The 21,783-nt window shown below is 40.9% G+C and overlaps 1 protein-coding gene across 1 annotated transcript in view; it reads right to left on the reverse strand.

Annotated features, from left to right (window-relative positions):
- Nucleotides 1–206: 206 nt before the first annotated feature.
- The window catches only part of trappc8 (trafficking protein particle complex subunit 8), a 49,382-nt gene continuing 27,805 nt past the window's right edge, over nucleotides 207–21,783 (reverse strand). Inside the window, exons 14-29 of the mRNA XM_061028342.1 lie at nucleotides 20,755–20,860; nucleotides 19,200–19,394; nucleotides 18,864–19,021; nucleotides 18,671–18,745; nucleotides 14,535–14,640; nucleotides 13,603–13,760; nucleotides 11,957–12,381; nucleotides 10,268–10,424; nucleotides 10,085–10,181; nucleotides 8,128–8,196; nucleotides 7,989–8,047; nucleotides 6,880–7,080; nucleotides 3,248–3,349; nucleotides 2,500–2,639; nucleotides 1,580–1,669; nucleotides 207–1,490 (exon numbers count right to left, since the gene is read on the reverse strand). Of these exons, the coding sequence (XP_060884325.1) occupies nucleotides 1,256–1,490; nucleotides 1,580–1,669; nucleotides 2,500–2,639; nucleotides 3,248–3,349; nucleotides 6,880–7,080; nucleotides 7,989–8,047; nucleotides 8,128–8,196; nucleotides 10,085–10,181; nucleotides 10,268–10,424; nucleotides 11,957–12,381; nucleotides 13,603–13,760; nucleotides 14,535–14,640; nucleotides 18,671–18,745; nucleotides 18,864–19,021; nucleotides 19,200–19,394; nucleotides 20,755–20,860 (2,373 nt within the window). The 3' untranslated portion in view covers nucleotides 207–1,255. The remainder of the gene's footprint in view (nucleotides 1,491–1,579; nucleotides 1,670–2,499; nucleotides 2,640–3,247; nucleotides 3,350–6,879; nucleotides 7,081–7,988; nucleotides 8,048–8,127; nucleotides 8,197–10,084; nucleotides 10,182–10,267; nucleotides 10,425–11,956; nucleotides 12,382–13,602; nucleotides 13,761–14,534; nucleotides 14,641–18,670; nucleotides 18,746–18,863; nucleotides 19,022–19,199; nucleotides 19,395–20,754; nucleotides 20,861–21,783) is intronic.

Below are 21,783 nucleotides of genomic sequence, written 5' to 3' on the forward strand. Positions count from 1 at the left end.
TTGTGCTCAAATGCTTGTGTCTTTATTTACTTCATTTTAGTTTTACACCTTGTTTGCTGACAAAAAGAAAATAATTAATATTGGTCAAACATCAGTTGGAGCATGGCTTACCTGTACCAGAAGAAACTTTCGGAGCAGTTATACAAACTTATGCATAGTGTTCATGACAGTTATCAATTAAACCTAGAACAGACGGCAACTAACAGTGTCATTAGTTACAGTTTTATTTCCTATTTACATTCAATTTGTTACATAAATATAATGCATAATCTTCAGAAAAGCTTTCAAATCAATGCATACAAGAGCTTGATCATAATACGATGAGATTAAACACAAAAACTCAGGGTGTATGCTGGTCTGATCAAACACATGCGCATGAGAAAAATGAGCTAGAGTGTTCAAAGATGAAGTCACACACAGAGAACAGGCTACTGTAATAGATCCAGTAGTCATTAGCCTTTTAGTATAGACCAAGAGAACTGATGCCCAAACAATGCTAACTTAATGAAAAGAGAATTGGGTTGTGAGGAATACACTACTAAAGATGTATCGGATGTAAATGACATTTCAAACCAACGGTTCTGTCAATCCTGCACTCTGATTCCCTCTACAGTGCAATATATTTGCAAACGGAAGTTGTTGTCAGTTATAGCTCACAAAATGAGTCCAAGTGCCTTGAAATACATGCCAGTCCAGTTGAGCTAGAACAAATGCACATATGATATCATTTTGTAGATCAATGTGGGCACATGTTTGGAACACCTAGTGCAGAAGTTTAATATAAACCCTTAATGCAAAGTGAGTGACAGGGTCCACATTTGGGTCAAACACTAGCACTTGTCTAATAGATGACATACCTTGTCTCAGTGTTTGAGATGCAGGTCATGTTGGGTTAAACAATGTGGGTGGAAAATAGAGGTACTGGACTGTGGAAAGGTAAATATTGAAGAGTGGGCTCCTTAAAAAAAAGAATTCATGCAGATGAAAATCAAATCAATGTAATAGTTTCTGTCCATTAACTGTCTGACAAATGATTGAACAACATTAACTCTATAAACTGTAGCAGTTTGTTTTAAATAAATCTGTTTCTATTATACTCATTGGTACAAAACAACTGTTTCTTTTCCTGTTGTCCAGTATAGTTAAGAAAAACAAAGATGTTCATGTGTGTAGAGAAGTGGCCAATATTCTCTAGTCAGCAGGTTCTGCGTCCACAATGTCCAGGCCTTCTTCCTCGCAGGCCATGTTGCTCTACTCAGGCATTATTGATAATAATGAGAGCAGGACTAGCGGTCTGCTGACTAGTCTCACACATGGCTCCCAGCTGGGCTGGCTTGGCAAGGACTCTTGGAGTGTTTAGGTTGTAGACTCCTGCCTGGAGGAAACAGGCCCGTAGAGTCAGGCAAAGTACCTCTTGAGGCTTTAGCTGCAGCTTGTATTCAGTCTGACCCACCCAGGTGAAAGAGCTATGGACCTCTAGAGACTCTTGGCTGAAAGGACATAATTGAAGGAGATAAATGAGTAAATATGTTGATGTAAAAGTAAGACTCTTTGTTTTTGCATAAATGTAAACACTAACCAGGTGCTTTTGTGCCGCAACTCAATGATGACATCCACTTGAGCCAAGGAACAGTTTGACAGAGTCAATGTAACTGGCACCACACAGAGGCTACAGACAGAGGGCAAAACATCATCAGCAACATGTTTCTCTTAGTGTTGCTACATTACCTTTATTTAAATCAACTCTGGTGTTCTTATTGCAAAGGGGCGCAAAGCCTTTTCAATACATAAAGGTTTATACATAAGACCGGAGGTTGCCGCTTGGGTAAAACACATCTAATTAAGAACTACTTCCTTTCTATTGATATTACTTACACTGATGTTGTAACTGTAAAATTGCTCCTCATTGTTCCTCTGGATTTGTCAAATCCCCAAGCTAAGTACCAACCTCGAGTCTGAGTTAACAAAGAAGAATCTGAGTTGGGTTGAGTCTGAGCCATTCAAAGTTGGGCTTCAGTTCTCCACTTGAAAACATGAATTATTTAATTCCTCATGTGATATACTTCTAAGCTTTAGCTCTATATTATCTGTGAGGCTTCATATCCTAAATCTACAACTTAGAGCCAATTCATCATCAAATGATTCATGAGTATCTAAAATAGAATTTTGAAGAAAGCTATAATGGAGCTTTGGATTTGTAAGGAAGACTGCTGTTTCACTATATGAACCCCAACCTCTATGGTATAAGTTGAGTACTTTGTTAACCACTGTTCCCTGGTGAACGAGGCATTTCACTATTCTGAAAAGATTTGAAAAATGCATGTGTGTGTGTGTGTGTGTGTGTGTGTGTGTGTGTGTGTGTGTGTGTGTGTGTGTGTGTGTGTGTGTGTGTGTGTGTGTGTGTGTGTGTGTGTGTGTGTGTGTGTGTGTGTGTGTGTGTGTGTGTGTGTGTGTGTGTGTGTGTGTGTGTGTGTGTGTGTGGTGCAGTCTGTGTCCCACCTATCCTGGACAAATGGATGCGTGTAGGTCTCAGGGTAGTGCAGGTTGCTTTTGATGAGCTGGGACAGCTCTGCAGAGGGGAGGACGACTGGGGGGGGCAGCTCCGACTTAAACTTGAGTAGCACCATCTCCTGAGCTTCCTGCAACAAAAACAAATCATCACAAAAACATAACATGCATCTTTTAATGATAGAAATCTTCTTTCTTCCACCAGATATGTGTTCATTGCATGTCTGTTCCGGTCTGTTACAGCTCCATAGGCAGCCAAACAGCTGGAGTGCCGAGACAAATGAATTCCTGCGGTCATTTTAGAGATTCACTCGCAACATTGTGAAATAATACGATGTATGTGGTATAAAACTGTATTAAACCATTTCAAACACAAAAACTAACACACATACGGTCATAGTTCTGAACTGTTTTATTCTGAAGATTAAACTGGATGTTTTAATCTTGTTTCTCAGTCTGACTTCCTGTCCTGCTCGATCTTCTCTAAATTGATGCGCCTTGCTCCGGCAAAAATAGAAGCCTTGTGTATCTGCCACGTAGGGTCCGGACTGATGGAGCTGAGACGGAGCCAATGGAAGCACACACATTGTGCTATAACAGAGCGGAGACAGACCGAACATGCATCTGGTGGAATTTAGGCTTGAGTATGAATTCTGACCTCTATAAATGTTTTTGATATCAAAATGCCTTGTGAAAACCATGGTATGTCACCATTCTCTGCTGTGTGTGCATTCCATACCTCTTTGGGAAGTAAAGAACAGGCCTCTTTGCCAATGGCCTGCAAGGCCACATGGAGCTGGCCCTCTAGAATCAGCTGTTTGTTGTCCTCTACTACGTAAGCCTGTACAAGCACACAAATCCAAAAGTTCATATTTGTAATGTAATGGTGAAATCTTACATAGTGAAGCCCTGTTCACACAGAGCTTGACAGTTTCTCGTTAACTTGAGAACGTTCAGGCTCTGACATTTTTAGGAATTTGTATTTATAGTCTTCTAGTTAACCCTCGACCAAAGCTGATTTTTTTCTTCTTTTGAAAGCCTTGTTCTTAGTCTTTCACATCCAGTCTCAAGAACCTTTCAGCCAGTTTTAGTTGTTGTAGTTTACCGCCCTCCTGGCCCATATTCTGAGTTTTTATCTGAATTTGCAGAATTTTTATCAAATGTAGTCCTTAGCAGTGATAGAATAATTGTTGTAGGTGACTTCAATATCCATGTGGATGTTGATAATGATAGCCTTAGCACAGCTTTCATGTCACTATTAGACTCTATTGGTTTCACCCAGGGTGTAAACGAACCTACTCATCGTTTTAACCACACCCTGGATCTTGTTTTAGCTTATGGAATTGAAATCCATAACCTTACAGTTTTCCTAGAAAATCCTCTTCTATCAGACCATTTCCTTATTACATTCGACTTTGTCCTGCCAGAATTATCTCTGCTTAATAAAAATGTGCTCTCTAGAAATGTATCTGATAGTGCTGTAGCTAGATTTAATGAAGCTATTTCAGCTGTTTTTGATTCAGTACCGTGTTTCAACCCAGTTGGAAACTCTTATGATAGCTTTAGTCCCTCTCAGCTGGATCAGTTTGTTGATAGTGCAGTGGATTCGCTGAGAGTTACTCTGGATTCGATTGCTCCCCTAAAACAGAAGGTTATCAAATGGCAGAGACTAGCTCCATGGTTCAACTCAGAAACCCGTACTCTAAAACAAACATCGCAAAATTTTGAAAGAATATGGCGCTCAACCAAAATGGTAGAATCTTGTTTATTCTGGCAGGATAGTCATAGAAGATATATGAAGGCTCAACGTCACGCCCGAGCTGCCTACTACTCCTCTCTAATCGAGGAAAACAAAAGCAATCCTAGATACCTTTTCAGCACTGTAGCCAGGCTGACAGAGAGTCATGGCTCCATTGAGCCTTGTATTCCTTTAGCCCTCAGCAGTAATGACTTCCTGAGCTTTTTCAACAACAAAATTCTAGACATCAGAGACAAAATTGGTAACCTCCTGTCCTTACCTGGTGCAGATACGTCTGATACGGCAGAGACAGTTCCAGGACCAGATATGAGTCTAGACTGTTTTTCTCCAATCGACCTTTCAGAGCTAAATTCAATTATTCCTGCGTCGAAACCGTCAACCTGTCTTTTGGACCCAATCCCAACCAAGCTGTTTAAGGAAGTCTTTCCCTTAGTTAGCAACTCTATATTAGATATGATCAATTCGTCTTTACTGGCAGGCTATGTACCACAGACATTTAAAGTAGCGGTAATCAAACCTCTACTTAAAAAGTCTACTCTAGATTCAGGAACTCTAGCTAACTACAGGCCTATATCCAACCTTCCCTTTATCTCAAAGATCCTGGAGAAAGTGGTAGCTAAACAGCTGTGTGACTTTCTCCATGACAACAGTTCATTTGAGGAGTTCCAGTCAGGTTTTAGAGTCCACCATAGCACTGAGACTGCACTAGTTAGAGTTACAAACGTTCTACTTCTAGCTTTAGACAGGGGACTTCTGTCTGTGCTCGTCTTGTTAGATCTTAGTGCTGCTTTTGACACCATTGACCATCAAATACTATTACACAGACTAGAACATTTACTTGGAATTACAGGGACTGCTTTAAGTTGGTTTGAATCCTACTTATCAGACCGATCTCAGTTTGTACATGTTAATGATGAGTCCTCTACGCACGCAAAGTTAGCCATGGAGTGCCACAAGGTTCAGTGCTTGGACCAATTCTCATTATATATGCTTCCTCTGGGAAATATTATGAGGAAACACTCCATAGTTTCATTGTTATGCAGATGATACTCAGCTTTATGTATCAATGAAGCCCGATGGCACCAGTCAGTTATGTCAGCTAGAAACGTGCCTTAAGGACGTTGGGACCTGGATGACCAGAAATGTTTTTCTACTTAACTCAGATAAGACTGAAGTTATTGTGCTAGGCCCTAAAAACCTCAGAGAGACTTTTTCTAGTGATGTGACTGTCCTTAATGACATCAGCCTGGCATCTAGCACCACTGTTAGGAATCTAGGAGTTCTATTTGATCAAGATATGTCTTTTAGCTCTCACATCAGGCAAATTTCAAGAACAGCCTATTTTCACCTTCATAATATATCCAAGATCAGGAATATCCTGTCGCAAAATGATGCAGAAAAACTAGTTCATGCATTCGTTACCTCAAGGTTGGATTATTGTAATTCTCTTTTGTCAGGGTGCTCTGGCAAGTCTCTAAAGACTCTTCAACTAGTCCAGAATGCTGCAGCTCGTGTACTGACCAGAACCAGGAAGAGGGACCACATTACTCCTGTCTTGGCTTCTCTGCACTGGCTCCCTATACAGTCTAGAATAGAATTCAAGATCCTTCTTCTCACTTACAAAGCTCTAAATGGCCAGGCACCATCTTACCTGAAGGAGCTACTAGTGCCGTACTGCCCCTCGAGAACATTACGGTCCCAGAGTGCAGGCCTACTAGTGGTACCTACAGTCTCTAAGTGTACTATGGGGGGTAAAGCCTTCAGTTATCGGGCTCCTCTCCTCTGGAATCATCTTCCAGCCGGGGTCCGGGAGGCAGACACAGTCTGTATTTTTAAGAATAGACTTAAAACTTTTCTTTTTGATAAATCTTATATAAAGACAAAGAGTAAGGTATTTTACCTGCTTTTTGTAAAGTGTCTCGAGATAACACTTGTTATGAGTTGACGCTATACATATCAAAATTTAATTGAATTGAATTATAGTTATAGGGCTGGTGCTGGTGTAGACCAGCTCCGAGTTATGCTGCTATAGGCTTAGACTACAGGGGAAATGGCACCTTGAGCTCCTCTCTCTCTCTCTCTCTCTCTCTCTCTGTGCATATACAGTACATCATATTACTGCATGTATCTATCTATAAATCTCAGTCACTAACCACCTACTTTCCTGGGAGCTCTTGAGCTCTCTTAGGCTCCTCAAGATCGTTGGTTGACGGCCTGCCAGAACAACAACCTAATAAAAATTGATTGATTGATTGATTGTGAAAAGCAGTAAAGTTATGAAATGTAGAAAAATTCTGCTGTGCATAACGTCATCACCCAGTCTACGTTTGGCAAATGTTCCATGAAATAACCTGTTTCATTCACACAACTGTTCTCCTGTGCACGTGAACCTTTCCTAGGGCACATGCAGAAATAAGTCATTTTCAAGACAGGTGGAGCAGATTCTTCTGTTTGCATTCACACAAGCTTCCCACCCTGCCCCAGTTATGGGGAATGTTCAGGAGTGCAGTACAAATGTGAAAGGGGCTTCACATTCTTGCTGACTTACCTAGCTTCCCTTATCCTGACACTTGGTCATGAAGTTGTTAATTCTCTTTCTCTGTTACATGTACCTTCCAAATGACGATGATGTTGAGGTCCAGCTCATTACACTTCTTTACGATGTTGTTAATGTCAGTGTCCTCAGTGGAAACAGAGCTCTGACTCTTGTTGCTAGATGATCTCCCGGAGGGTGCCACATTCACTCGCTGAGATTCTGAGGTCCAACATCCGCGGAAAAAGAAATCTCCACAGGGTGTAGAGGAACTGATGATCTACACAGCATGAAGAGGTAAGGAGAAGGGTGAAAGACAGAAACACTCTTTTTTAATGTTTCACTCTAATCCAACTCATCAAGATTTTTTCAGCTGCAGCAGGGATCTGTTTTCATAGAGAAAGATCTAAAAACCCATTATACACAACTGCCATCTGGTTTATTATTCAACAGAGGTATTAACAAGGACAAAAAGAGATGATGCCTATGCCCTCTTGCTGAGCTTAAAGGTTCCACATAAATATATCAGAGATCCAGTCTATCCTGTGTAAATGTGTCTCTGAGTCATGACTGTCTACAATGAGTGAGAAGCTTGAGGCCCGCTGGCTGTGTTGTTGTCAGAGCCGTGTTTACATGGACGGGACGGCCGGCTCCTCCCCTTGTGTATAAAAGCTGTTTTAGTCAAGGACTAGAGAGAAGAAGAAGAACATACTTTACTTACTGATTATTTGGAACGTCACCTAAGCATTTTAGAATCACGGTCATTCAGTGTAAATTTACATGCAATGTGACGCTACGAGCTAACTAAAGAGCGCTAACATTAGCATGCTAACACAACAATGCAGCTCGAGACAAGGACAATTTTGTCCACAGCTTGTGCTTAGCGCTTAATTATGGTGCATTCTATTTGATAACTCCTTCACGTGAACGTGAGTGTAGGGGGTTGAAGGTGTGTCTCTGGAGGAGAGAGGAGGCTTCAGTATGGAGGAGGTGTGGCCAAACAGCAGTTTGTTTTGGTTTTATGCTGGTGCTCAAGGGCGACATCTACTGGATAAAAATGTTACACATTCTTCCTTTCAAAGTATGATGCGAAACGTTAACATATCAAAAAATAACCAAACTTGTCCTTACGAGGTATAAAAATGAAAACATACACATGAACTGAATTAAACTGAGGATTTATCTCACCTGTTCATTTCCCAGATTCAGGTCTGCAAAGGTGTACTTCTGTACAGCATCTGAGGTAGCTGAAACAATATACAAAACATAGCCAAATGATTTTTTTAATAAAAACAGGGACTCTAATGAACGCGCATCAAACTGGTACCTTGGAGGGGCTTGCATCTTGTGGCCCTGAAACACAGCTTGGCTCTCTCTCTGCTAGTGAGTTTACAGTCTGGAGGGGGAAAGGACAGAAGACGGCAAATAGTCAGTGAAAATACACCAGCAACAAGTTTTAGGTCATGATAAATAAAATGAGATAATTTTTGTTCAATGTAGCATTAAAGGCCATTGCGCACTGAGTCCATTTCTTTTGGTTCAAAATTGACGCACGTTAAAAAATAAATAGGATCTTATTTTGTGTCAATCATGTTTGCACACTGCCCCAGAGACTTTTGTCCGTCATTATTATTTTCAGAACAGGTTTAGATTTTTTGCGTTTGTCTGGAGCGTCCCTACCTGTCAGACGTTGTTCAGGATCGATTGCTTCTTTTTTTTGAATGTGTGAACAGAGTATCAAAGTGGATCATTGACATCCTGAAACACACCTGGGATTATTCTTTCTGCACATCCTTATTGACAGCAGAAATTCTCCTCGCTCTTGTCTTGTTTTCATTTGGACTGTACGCGTTGTTTTTTTCCAAGTAGTGAAAGAAGCACAAAGACAACTTCACTGCTCGATCACTCTGCATGATGAGTACGAGACGTTTGGTCTCTGTGGGAGTGGGGTTGTTGTAAGGCTCATCTTTGTGATGGTGGCTTGGGGGAGCAGTGCCAGAGTTAATTAGCACAGTTGAGAACTGATAAGTGATTGCTCTCCTTCTTCTCTCTGTGCGCACGCGCACACACACACACACGCACACGCACACACACACACACACACACACACACACACACACACACACACACACACACACACACACACACACACACACACACACACACACACACACACACACACACACACACACACACACACACACACACACACACACACACACACACACACACACACACACACACACACACACACACACACACACACACACACACACACACACACACACACACACACACACACACACGACGAGACTTTTCTGTTTGGACATTTTAGATAAAAGACAAGTGAATAAGATGTGGAGACACCAGGCAGGTTCTGTAAACATTTCTTTATGTAGCTGTGTGCATATGTTGTGTTGAACAGAACCCAGTAGCACTCAAATGTTTCAGTCTCATATTGCAATTTTTTGCAATTCATAGAAAAATAAACGCGTCAGACTCATTGGGCAAGGTGTCTATCCGTGATGTTTTTTTTGGATAATGGATCCTAAAACCGCATCCGAAAAAAAGGGACTCAGTGTGCAAAGGCCTTGAATGGTATATAGCTCGAGCATGCATTATGATATACCACCACTGGTTATTGAAGTTCAATTGTGACATTCAGTTGCGTTCAATGATGACCAGAGATGTGGTGGAATGCATGAATATTTTTGTTATCCTCAGGGTTCTTTTGTTCATTTTTAGTTGTAAGAGTTTCTTCCATCCTGTTGGGTTGTTAGCTATAGCTTGTCTTTCATGTTATGTCTACAATGATATGAATTCACTTTACTATGACATACCATATTACCATTAAAAATAATTTGACATTACTTTAACCTTTTACAATAAAGTAAGGGACTTGGGGAAGAACCTGTGGAGTTTTACAGTTTACTAACAGTCGGGAGTGTATGAGCGGACACTTCACACACCTCCAGCTCTCACTGAACAATATACAACCCATGTTGTCTGCGTCTCCCCCAACATTTCTTGATTTTTTTTTTTTTTTTTTTAAGGGTTTTCTTCTGCACAAAGCTTTATAATGGCAAACTGAACGCACCTGCTCTATTGTTTCTGTGAGGTAACGTGAGTCGGTGCATGAAATCCTGAAGTGATCCTGTGTGATGTGCCAACATTTACATATGTTGTAGTGTGAGCATGTTTGAGATTATGGAGAAGAATATCTGATATAACAGGCTGACTAGAAGAAGTGACTTTAAAGCCAGTGAACTACATATTCTACAAACCTTTATCCTTGGCAGGATTGATACACTTGTGGAGGCGCCAGTGTTGACTGCTGCTCGAGACTTGGACAATGTGGAACTCTCGCACGCCAGCTTCACTCTGGATCCAAAAGGAGGCAGAATGAAAATAGCTTGTTCAACTTGACAAAAGAAGAAAGCTGGGTACTAAAAGTGTGTTTCTCTCACCGTGTTGATGTTCTCTACATCAATAAAGACCAGCGTTCCACCACTGCCCTTGTCATCCTGACTGTGATGTGGAGGAACACTGCTGCGGCAAGCCGAGGCCTGCACACTTAGAGAACGACTGGCACAGATAAACACTGTGTGACGTAACACACGGTGACTTCACATGAAAAAAAGAGAGAAAGAGTAAGAGATCATCGAAACAGAAAAAAACATTCAGATTTGCACCACTGCTAGATCAAAGCAGTGTCAGTGTGAATATGTACTTTGACAAATTTACAACCTATTTTCACCCAAAATAGTTCAAGAGTGAAGCCACCAGAAATCAATTCTATGTTCAATAAGAGCTCCAGCAGAAACTTTTGAAATAAAACCCGACCCAGAGTTATGACGAAAATGATCCAAAAGACAGGATCAAAATTGATTGTTGTATAGAAACAATGATAAAGCGACATCTGTTATAATATCAGACATTTATCTTCAGTGATAAAGACGAGCATATATGCTGAGGTTTTGATATGCCGCAAGAACTGAAATAGTAAATAAAGATTTACAAAAATGAAAGAAAATATCACAGATTACATTTAGTCAAAGTTTTCCCTTCTACCACAAGCATATTATATATTACATATTATATATTACACATTACATATTATATATTACATATTACATATTACATATTATATAGTAGAGGTGGGGAAAGAACCCATACAGCATAGTATTGGGATATTTTGCAGGGTGATAATATAACGTCTCATGGCTGCTTGTGTTCAGTTAATACCTTAAGGACCTGACACACCAAGCAGACCACAAAGAACTAGTGGGGACAAAGGTCGCCTGTGGCGTTGCCTCAAAAAGTTGCACTTGAACACACCACAAAGACTACATCCGACGACCAATCACCACGTACGTTCTGCAGTGAGAGGAAATAACTATCCATGCCAGCAGGGGGCGGTAGTCCGTTGTTATGATACAAGAAGACAATTTTCACACCGCTGTCGGTCACCACTCGTATTATAGGTAGTCTACTAATGGAGAATAATGTCTGATAAAAAGTAGAAAATGGCGCTGGCGTTGTCAGCTCTTGGTCTTTTAGTGGAAAAAGAAAAGAAGAGGCGGAGGAGACAAATAAGGAGAAACCACACTAATGGGTGAAAGCATGGATACTACAGCGGTATGCTCAAGGGGCTTTAATGAACCTGAGAGGAGAGCTGGAGAAATTAAACCTCCCAACAGCCAATCAGAGAGATCCCAATCACCAACCACCAACGTTGATTCAACATGTCAAATCGACAGATCGGCCGAAAAACGGTTAAAAATCAAATTGTTAATAAAGATGTCAGGGTTTATCCTGAATATGGTTATACAATATAGCATGATATAATGATTAATTTGTGCCTGCTCCAATATGTCACATATTCCCTTGCCCTTGAGCAAGGCACCGAACCCCAATAACTGCTCTGGAGCGCCCGTTGTGGGCAGCCCCTCACTCTGAGACCTCTCCATTAATGCATGTCCGTAGGATCCTGTTTGTGTGTGTGTAGCATGTTCATTAGACAGAGTGTAAAACTGAATTTTCCCCTCGCGGGATTAATAAAGGATAAATTATTATTATTCATGTGATACAAGCTTATTTATTCATAAACATAAATAATAATATGCATGCCTTCTTGAGTTGATTTCTATGTTTACCTCATTTTGAGTCCTTTCTCTGTGCTCTCATAGTAAAAGAGGAAACTGATTTCATGAACTCCCTCCTGGTCTGGTCCCCTGAGCCACAGAGGCAGTTGGGTGGACTCCCCTGGCTGCAGAGAGTTTCCATCTATGGGTATCTCCATCACACCAGACAGTTGACTGAAGTCCTCAGGTGAAACCAGCACCTCTGATGCCACCCAGTTGGACTGGGGGGGCGCCACCATGGTTTTATAGGCTGAATAGCTTTCAGTTGAGCTGGGACTGAGGGGTGTTGTGGCCTGGCTGCCAAAGGTAAAGAAATGCGGGTGCGTAGACACCACTCGAAGGCCACACAGAGCAACACTGCTGACGTTACAGAACTCAACGTAGGCCTTTCTGATCTCACCACACAGAAGAGCAGTGGGAAACTGCAAGAAAAAGACCTGAAGTACACACACCCCCAAGATAAAGTCAGGGTATGTCTAGAACTAGAACAGAAATGTAATCACACATACAAACAAGTTGTTAAGCTTAGATTTTGTTTGTCAGGACACATGATAATTATGACAAGAATGAGATTTGACTATTTGAAACAACCAAAATGTTACATTTTCAATTTGTAAGATATTTACTGAATTAAATAATAAAATGACTTTTATACATTTATATGATCAGACATTAAGGAAACATGCTATGTTGAAGTGTTGGCTTCTCTGACAACAATGCAGCAGCCAGTATGTCCTCCTTCTAACTTTAGATTCTGCTCCTGAACGCTCTGGATTTGTTGGAAACAGAGAAGAATTTTAGGCACCTTTGTAGGTGTTTCTGTATTTGTCTCCCTCAGGAGGAATTTGTCTAGGATACGGGGAAATTGCTGCATAGACAATACATAGAACAATTAAAACGTTCACACTCCATGTATATATATATATATATATATATCAGGGGCCGTTCAGACTAGATCCTTGTAAAGATGATAGTTATTCACAAAGTGTCTTAGCCCTTAAGAGTGCTCCTCAGGTGTAGAACTGGAGGGTGAAGAGTTTCTCAAGCTGAGGAGGAAACAGAGAAATGTTCTCCAAACACTACATGAAGAACATTATTTTTAACTCATAGTTGGGCCAAACAGACTAAAATGATTTGTGCAGACATTTCAATCCATCTCTGAGTTTTTAGTGTTCACCTCCACAGGTGGATCCAATCACTAATTAAGACTCTTTACATGATGATGTAACTGTGAGCATGTGATTTCAAACATCTTGTATAGGCTATACACTTTAAAAGTATGTCTCACAAATTATCACACAGAATCTAATAGTGTTCATTATAATATAATGTCTGACTACATTCTATGATTGACTTTTTTGGGATTAACCAATCACAGCTTCTGAAATAATGTGTTATACCTAGTAACAGGGTCAACCCCACCTCCTCACTGAAATACAAGTTTCTGTCTCTTCCTTGCTCAGAGTTGCTCTGACAATGTTCCTCAATCACTCCTTGCTAAGAATTTTTAAGCTAAGTTAAGAGCTCTCTGAGAGGACTCTCAGAATGTTTGTGAATACGAGCCATGGGGTTTTTCAGGAGTTTTCAGGAAGTGTGAAAGCCCTTTCAAGAGTGGATTTTTGGCAAAAAACTTGCCAGTCACTGCCAGTTGGGGTTACCTCCATTAGGGGCATGGGTGGTGTTATGATGGGATCCAGTCGATGATCAGGACCATGCCGAACCAACATCTTGTCCTCTTTGGTTTGATTGAGTCGAGGGCCTTGAATTTTCAGGTCTTGTCTGCCTCGAACCACGATCAAATCCAAAGTTTGCTGGCCTGTATAGAGGGAGAAATCTGCAATGTGTGTGTGTAACTGTGACAAGAAAACAAACCCTAAGGCCCTGTTTCCACCTAAAGTTTATTCTGAGTGCCAGCTTCTTATTTCAATTGATTTCAATGAAGAGAGAGCAGACGGCTGCCCGGAGAAAATGTGCAGCCCCCAGCATCTTAATCTTTTTTATGAGGCCGCACCGACTCCTCCGAACGCTTCAAGTTGAAAATCTTGCAACTTTTCAGAAAGGTTGTGTTGAAATCACCAGCACTCAAAATATATGATAGTCCCTGTATTTTGTCTCCAACGGTTCGTGCCCTGTACCCACGTTCTCCATGATCCGAGTCCAGACAAAGGAGGAGGGCAAGTATCCTCCGTTTGATGCGTATAGTGAAGGGAAAAAACTATCTGAAATATAAAACCTTCAGTAAGAGCAACAGAGCAGTGTTGGTCATACAGCGGCTGTTTTGAATAGATGCTTCATCCGAGCGCTCCAGAGCGCACAGCCACAACTTTTCTGCCCGAAAAAAGAAAAAAAACGCCAGGTGGACACAGGGCCTAAAAGGATCTGTAACCAGAACTCTTATTTTCTTTGACGACAGTTTTTAGAAAAACATTCAAATTCACAAAAAGAAAAAACACAAACATGCAAAAGCAGGACAAGAAGTGAAACTACAAATAAAGCCATATCAGACATATCTTGACACAGTGAAATTACGCTAAAGAAGAAATTAATTATCTGATTGATTAACAGATGGAAAAAAATCAGCGTGAATTACCTTCAGTACTGGGAGCCTTCTCTCCAGATAAGGCTGTAGCCAAGTTGTACACAACACCCACGATGTTCAGCTGGCCTGTTCTGTGAGGCAGCAGCCTGAGGCGAGCCTGAGATCCAAAGGTTTAAATGACAGTTAACACTGCAACACTTTTTTATGCAACAGCCCCGACGTTGCGTTTCGATTCTGGGAGTGAGGTCCCACCCACTGATCTGTGATTGGTCTGTAGCTTCAGTGGTCAAAAATATGAGGAACTAGCGTTGTAGTTTCACCCCGCTAACGGCAACAGCTTCCAGTGACGCAATATGATGATTTCTGCGTCACTGGAAGCTCCTTTTTAGACTTAGAAATACAAAGATTTCCCATCTCAGGGGAAAATGAGGGCCGGATGCACGACCATTCAAAAATACTACAACGTTTCTAATGATACAAAGATTAATGCAAATGGGTGAAGTATCCCTTTAATTTTTATTTTTTATTTAACCTTTATTTAACCAGATAAATAACCCATTGAGATCAGGATCTCTTTCACAAGGGTGACCTGGCCAAGAAGGCAGCAGCACACGTCAAAAAAAGCATTACATGATAAAGAGACAGTTTACAAACAATAAGTTAAGCTACTTAACTCAGACAAGACTGAAGTTATTGTGCTAGGCCCTAAAAACCTCAGAGAGACTTTTTCTAGTGATTTGACTGTCCTTAATGACATCAGCCTGGCATCTAGCACCACTGTTAGGAATCTAGGAGTTCTATTTGATCAAGATATGTCTTTTAGCTCTCACATCAGGCAAGTTTCAAGAACAGCCTATTTTCACCTTCGTAATATATCCAAGATCAGGAATATCCTGTCGCAAAGTGATGCAGAGAAACTAGTTCATGCATTTGTTACCTCCAGACTGGATTATTGTAACTCTCTTTCGTCAGGGTGCTCTGGCAAATCTCTAAAGACTCTTCAACTAGTCCAGAACGCTGCAGCTCGTGTACTGACCAGAACTAGGAAAAGGGACCACATTACTCCTGTCCTGGCTTCTCTGCACTGGCTCCCTATACAGTCTAGAATAGAATTCAAGATCCTTCTTCTCACTTACAAAGCTCTAAATGGCCAGGCACCATCTTATCTTCAGGAGCTACTAGTGCCGTACTGTCCCTCGAGAACATTACGGTCCCAGAGTGCAGGCCTGCTGGTGGTACCTACAGTCTCTAAGTGTACTATGGGGGGTAAAGCCTTCAGTTATCGGGCTCCTCTCCTCTGGAACCGCCTTAAGATTAGACTTAAAACTTTCCTTTTTGATAAATTTTATAGTTAGGGCTGGTGCTGGTGTAGACCAGCTCTTAGTTATGCTGCTATAGGCTTAGACTACCGGGGGAACTGGTACCCTGAGCTCCTCTCTCTCTCTCTCTCTCTCTCTCTGTGCATATACAGTACATCATATTACTGCATGTATCTATCTGTAAATCTCAGTCACTAACCACCTACTTTCCTGGGAGCTCTTGAGCTCTCTTAGGCTCCTTAAGATCGTTGGTTGACGGCCTGCCAGAACAACCCCCCCCACAGCCGAAGATTTCTGCCTTTTAATAAGACAGTTTTTTCTTACCACTGTAACTTTTGCTGCTTTGCTAAAGTGCTCATGATGGATAGGCCGGATCTTTGTAACATAACAATAAGTAAGGTCTTTTACCTGCTTTTTGTAAAGTGTCTCGAGATAACACTTGTTATGAGTTGACGCTATACAAATAAAAATGTATTGGTTGATTGAAGAGAGAACAATGATTTAAAATGTGCAAATTGATTTACAAATAAAGTGCAGAATCTTGATCACGGATTACAAATCAGAAACACAGGCACTGTCCAATTGTCTCGCGTATTTTATCTTTTAAGATTGAGCCAAAGGCTTCAAGCGAGATGAGATCCGCCATTTTCAATTCATTTTGGAGAAAGTTCCATGTGGTGGGAGCAGCAAAACTAAACGCTCTTTTCCCGAGCTCCGTGCGGACACGAGGCACAGACAGTTTAAAGACATCACAGGAACGCAAGGCATAGTGGCTTCTGGTTCTTTGAAGGTATGAACATAAGTAAGAAGGCACCAAACCAAGAAGAGCTTTATAAATAAGCTTCAGCCAGTGTATATGCCTGCGCACCTTCAAAGATGGCCAATCTGAGTTAGTGTACAGGTCACAGTGATGAGTGAAGCGTCTATAACCAGTCAAAAATCTCAACGCACAGTGATACACGGTGTCCAATGACTGTAAACATTTGGCTAAGGCGCCCATATACAGTACATCTCCATAATCCAACAAAGGAAGAAAGGTTGATGAAACAAGAAGTTTCCTTGCTCTGAGGCAAAAGCAGGATTTATTTCTGTAATAAAATCCCAACTTCACCTTAAGTTTAGAGGCCAAATTGGCAATATGTGATTTAAAAGACAGATCACACTCAAGAATAAATCCCAAGTACTTGTAGCTTTTGACAAGCTCGATTACATTTCCTTGAGAAGTTAAAATCAATGGGACATTTGTTGTTTCTCCACTTAAATGAGAAAACAACATGAGCTTTGTTTTATCAGTGTTTATGACCAACCTTAGTTCCCTCAAACGAGACTGGACAACATTGAAAGCTGACTGCAGAAACTCAAAAGCTTGTGCAACAGATGCTGAGCAACAATAGATGATAGTGTCATCAGCGTAAAAGTGATACATGGCATTTGAAAAATTTCCACACATGTTAATAAAATAGGTCCTAGGACCCCTTTTGAGATTTCTAAAAAGGAATAGGTGGATCCTGCCATTTGCACGCATTGCGTTCCGTTTGACAGATAGTTGCCAAACCAAGAGGCTGCTTGCTTTGATAAACCAATTTGATGAAGGATTTTGATCAATAATCCCTGATCAACTGTATCAAAAGCCTTTGATAAATCAATAAAGAGAGCGACACAAACCTTTTTATAATCAATTGTTTCAATAATGTCAGTTAAAACCTTAAGAGCAGCTGTAACAGTGCTATGTTTTTTTCTAAAACCTGACTGATACTTAGATAACACATTATTGACATCCAAAAAATCCTTCAGTTGTTCACTAATGATTTTTTCAAATACTTTAGCCAAAATGCAAAGTTTAGAAATTGGTCTGTAATTGTTTACTTGTGAGGGTTCACCCACTTTTAACAGGGGAAGAACAAATGCTGATTTCCAGACCTTTGGGATTTCATTGCTGATCAGACTCAAGTAAAAAATATATGAAAGAGGCTCAGCAATAAAATCAGCAGCCAATTTAAACGGTTGAACAGCTCAAGTTTATCAGGACCTGCTGATTTCCTGGAATCCAGTTTCTGTAATGCTCTCTGCACCTCAGTGGCAGACACTGGCATAAATTGAAAAGGATGAACAGTAAGTTGACTATCAACCTCAGATGCCAGTGATGCATTATCCTGATTTTTGTCGGATTTGACCAAATCAGGATGCAAGGAGTCAAATAAAAAGCCAGCTGAAATAAAATGTTCATTAAAACAATTTAGCATGGCTGATTTGTCAGTCAGGATGCAAGACTCTTTGACTAAGTGGGGTGGCACATCACTGGGTGACACATGGCCAGAAGAAGATTTTATGACTTTCCAAAATTTCTTTGGGTCATTAAGGTTTTTTGTGGTTTCAGAGATGAAATACTCTGATTTGGCCCTCTTAATTAAGGTTGTACATTTATTCCAAAGCTGGCGAAAGAGGAGCCAATCCACTGGGGTTTTGGATTTCCTTGCCCTGGCCCAGGCAACATCCCTATCTTTATGTAGATTTCCAATCTCTGTTGAAAACCAGGGGTTGTTTCGCCCTTTAACCCTGAATTTGCGAAATGTTTGTCTATTAAAAACAGAAATCCATCATAAAAATACTTCCAGGCTAGCTCTACATTGTCAAAGAGAGAAACTCTGGTCCAATCAAAACAAGCCAGATCAAAAAGCTTGTTCGTAAGTGTTTAAAATCTCTTTTAAGAAGAAGCCGAGGCTTGGTTTTGGGAAGTTTGGCAATTCGAACTGTTGCAATGGCACAATGATCACTTAAATAATTTCCTATATCAGTATACTTATGAGGGGCATTTGTCAAAATTAAGTCCAGTAGGGTTTCTGTAAGAGACTCATGAGAACACCTTACCGTTTTGGTCTCCTCTGGATCCATTTGAAACTCCTGGATGACCTCAGTGGTGACAATTTCATCATTCTGTGTTACCTGCAAATATTAAAAAATATTCAAGAGACCATTAAAGATTTATTTTGCTATCATGCCTTTTTTTAGTCAGGTAATAAAATCACAATGTCTACAGGGAAATGTGCTTCCTATTAGTCACCCCTAGAGATAAGGTCTCCTCATTGGTGATGGATGACTCGTCAGACGTCTCTGATGGAGAAGCAGCATTGGCAGTGAATCTCCAGAGGAGCGATAGATTGGACAGAGCCAGAGAAACCTTGAGAGGGTTCCGAAACGTCAATTCAACTATGATTGGCTCTGCAGAGACAAAGACAGAAGAGGGCTGTAACTGAGTAGGCACAATATACAGTAGTCCAATTTGATTGCAAAGTAAACTGTTCTATTATGCTTTATAGTTTATCACAAAACTACATTGGTCTAAGTTGTGTGTAATATACAAGGTACTATTCAATTAGTCTACTTAGGACCATCTTACCCTCTACCACAGCCAGTGGGGAGCGCAGGTTGTCGGTCTGGCTGTTCAGGCAGCACTGGGTGGGCTGGAAGTTAACTGGGACAATCCCCCTGTTGGAGGCTGCCACGAGCTGCTCCTCCAGGTTGCACCACATGGCTGCCAAATCCTGATCGTACTCCTGATCGAGGGATACATGAGTAGCTGCCTGCTTTTCCCCTGAAAAAAAGAATCAGACAATAAGAATAAAGAAATTAGGATGTTTTGGACAAGTGTTTTTTTTATTAGTGTTTGTAATAAAAACAGTAAACCTTTGCACAAACACACATCAATTTGTAATATCCTTAAGTTCTTGTAAAAGGTTATGTTAGTCAGATATCTCTAGTATTGCATGGTATGTCTTGTTTAAAATTGTACAGTATTATAATTATTAAAGCATGATGGGTTCACAAGTATAAATTAATGACTTTTTGGGACCATAATAGGTATAAACAAAACCTGTGACAGAGTGTGAAGAGTATGATGGAAAACCACTTATAAACTTCAAATTAGATCTTGAAAAGTGGCAGAATAGAGAATATGGGTATATGGATGAACCAATTTAAATCGATTGTGTGCTTGTATAGCACTTTTCTAGTCTTCTGACGACTCAAAGCTCTTTTACCCCGAAGGTCACACCTACACATTCACACACTGATGGTAGAGGCTGCTGAGTAAAGAGTCCATCAGTATTAACTCATCCATTCATACACATTCACACACTGATGGTAGAGGCTGCTGAGTAAAGAGTCCATCAGAAGTAACTAATCCCATTCATACTCATTCATGCGCCGCAAAGCTGCCCAAGAACACATCAGACATGTGGCTGTAGGACCTGGGGATCAAACCCTCAACCTTCTGGTTGAGAGACGACCGACTCTACTAACTGATCCACAGCCACCCCACTACTGGCTATAGCTGGTTTCCTCAAACAAAGGCCATGCTGACTGGTGTCACTGGTAAACTCAGTGTTTATTAGAATCTCATGCAACCCCACTTTAATTATTTGGAACTGTCCTTTAATGACACATTCTTGCAGATGTACTGTATAACACTCGGAGATGAACCTGTGTGCGTGAAGCATGAATAACCCTGATAACCCATTTAACCAAAGCAATTTGTTAAAGGTCCCATATTCTGCTTTTTCTGGTTTTATATGCCCTTTAGTGTGTTTTCAAAGTGTCCTGTGCATGTTTAGACACATCTATGTGCAAAAATTCAAAGTCCGCGGAAACGCGGCTTCTCCTACCTCCTCCTGTTAGCTGTAGCATATAGCAATAACGACAGAGCGGATCGGCAGACCAATCAGAGCAGACTTGGCCCACGTGGGGTCTAACAGTGGGGGCTCAGCAGAGTGTAGCTGACGGACTCAGAGCGTAGAAGGAGCAAGGAGGAGCAGTACATGAAAACAGACACTTTTTTCGAACTTTAGCTATTGTGAACGTACAAAAGTAGGTACATAGATTAAATATATGAACCCCAAAAAGGGCATAATATGGGCTCTTTAAAGGTGGTCAAAACGACATCATCAGTTTGATACCTTCTGCAAGGCGGCGATCATGTCCAAAATAAATTCTTGTGGCTGAGCTGAGGATGCAGGGGAGAGGCAGCTGGGGAAGGTCAACTTCATTTCCAGCTATTACACTCTAAGAGAGAAAAACACTGATTTGTTATTTCTGTGTCAACTGAACATTGCATGCATACACAGAGAGCTATAATGATCAATATATTGTATGTACCGTTTTTATCCTGTTTATAAACTTCATTAATTCAGTATGGTTGCTGATTTTGAAATACAATATCACTTAATGTATCGCTCTGCAGCGAACTGTATAAAATGTTGCTTATTCACTGACTGAGCAGAAATGTGATTTCCACTCATGTATGAGCTAAATGTTTTATATTATTTCACTTGTTGTCACAGAATTAGTTTACAGTGTGTTTTGATACCTAGTCAAGCTCTGATGTTACTGTAAAAGGTGATGTTATTTGTTCTGGTATTCTACAAAGTATTCCGACACTTATAGGGCTTTCACACTTTCACTTTTCCAGGAGGAGCTGCATGTGTGAACACAAACCGAGCCCAATTTTTCACTGGGACTTCACCTGGAGTTTCTCCTGACAGACCCCTGGTATTTTTTCCGCAGCAAGTCAGAGTCAGCTAATGTGCCGCAGGATATTCTCTGGAGAATTCACCTCGAGCCAGTGGGAGGGGGAGTGACGTTTGTATCCTGTGACTGCTGCACGGTGCATAGACTGTGTACAAACGACCACTACTTCTCCGTGCTCTAATTAAACGGCTACATTACGTTTCCTGTTGGTCAGTATGTTGTTCTCTGCTCCTTTGTGGATGTTGTCATTCCGTTGAACTACACATAGCATTGATATAAAGGCAAATATTCTCATTATCGTGTAGCGGACTCTGTTGCTACGCCTGCTACTTCTGCCCCCCCCTCCATCTGACAGTGATAGTCTCCAGCTGCATGTGTGAACAACCAGGGCAGGTGAATATCTGGAGTCCTCTTGAAAATATATAGATATTTTCCGGAGTGCATATGTGAAAACGGCT

This window comes from Labrus mixtus, chromosome 3 (genome assembly GCF_963584025.1).
Source record: "Labrus mixtus chromosome 3, fLabMix1.1, whole genome shotgun sequence".
Taxonomy (NCBI): Eukaryota; Metazoa; Chordata; class Actinopteri; order Labriformes; family Labridae; genus Labrus; species Labrus mixtus.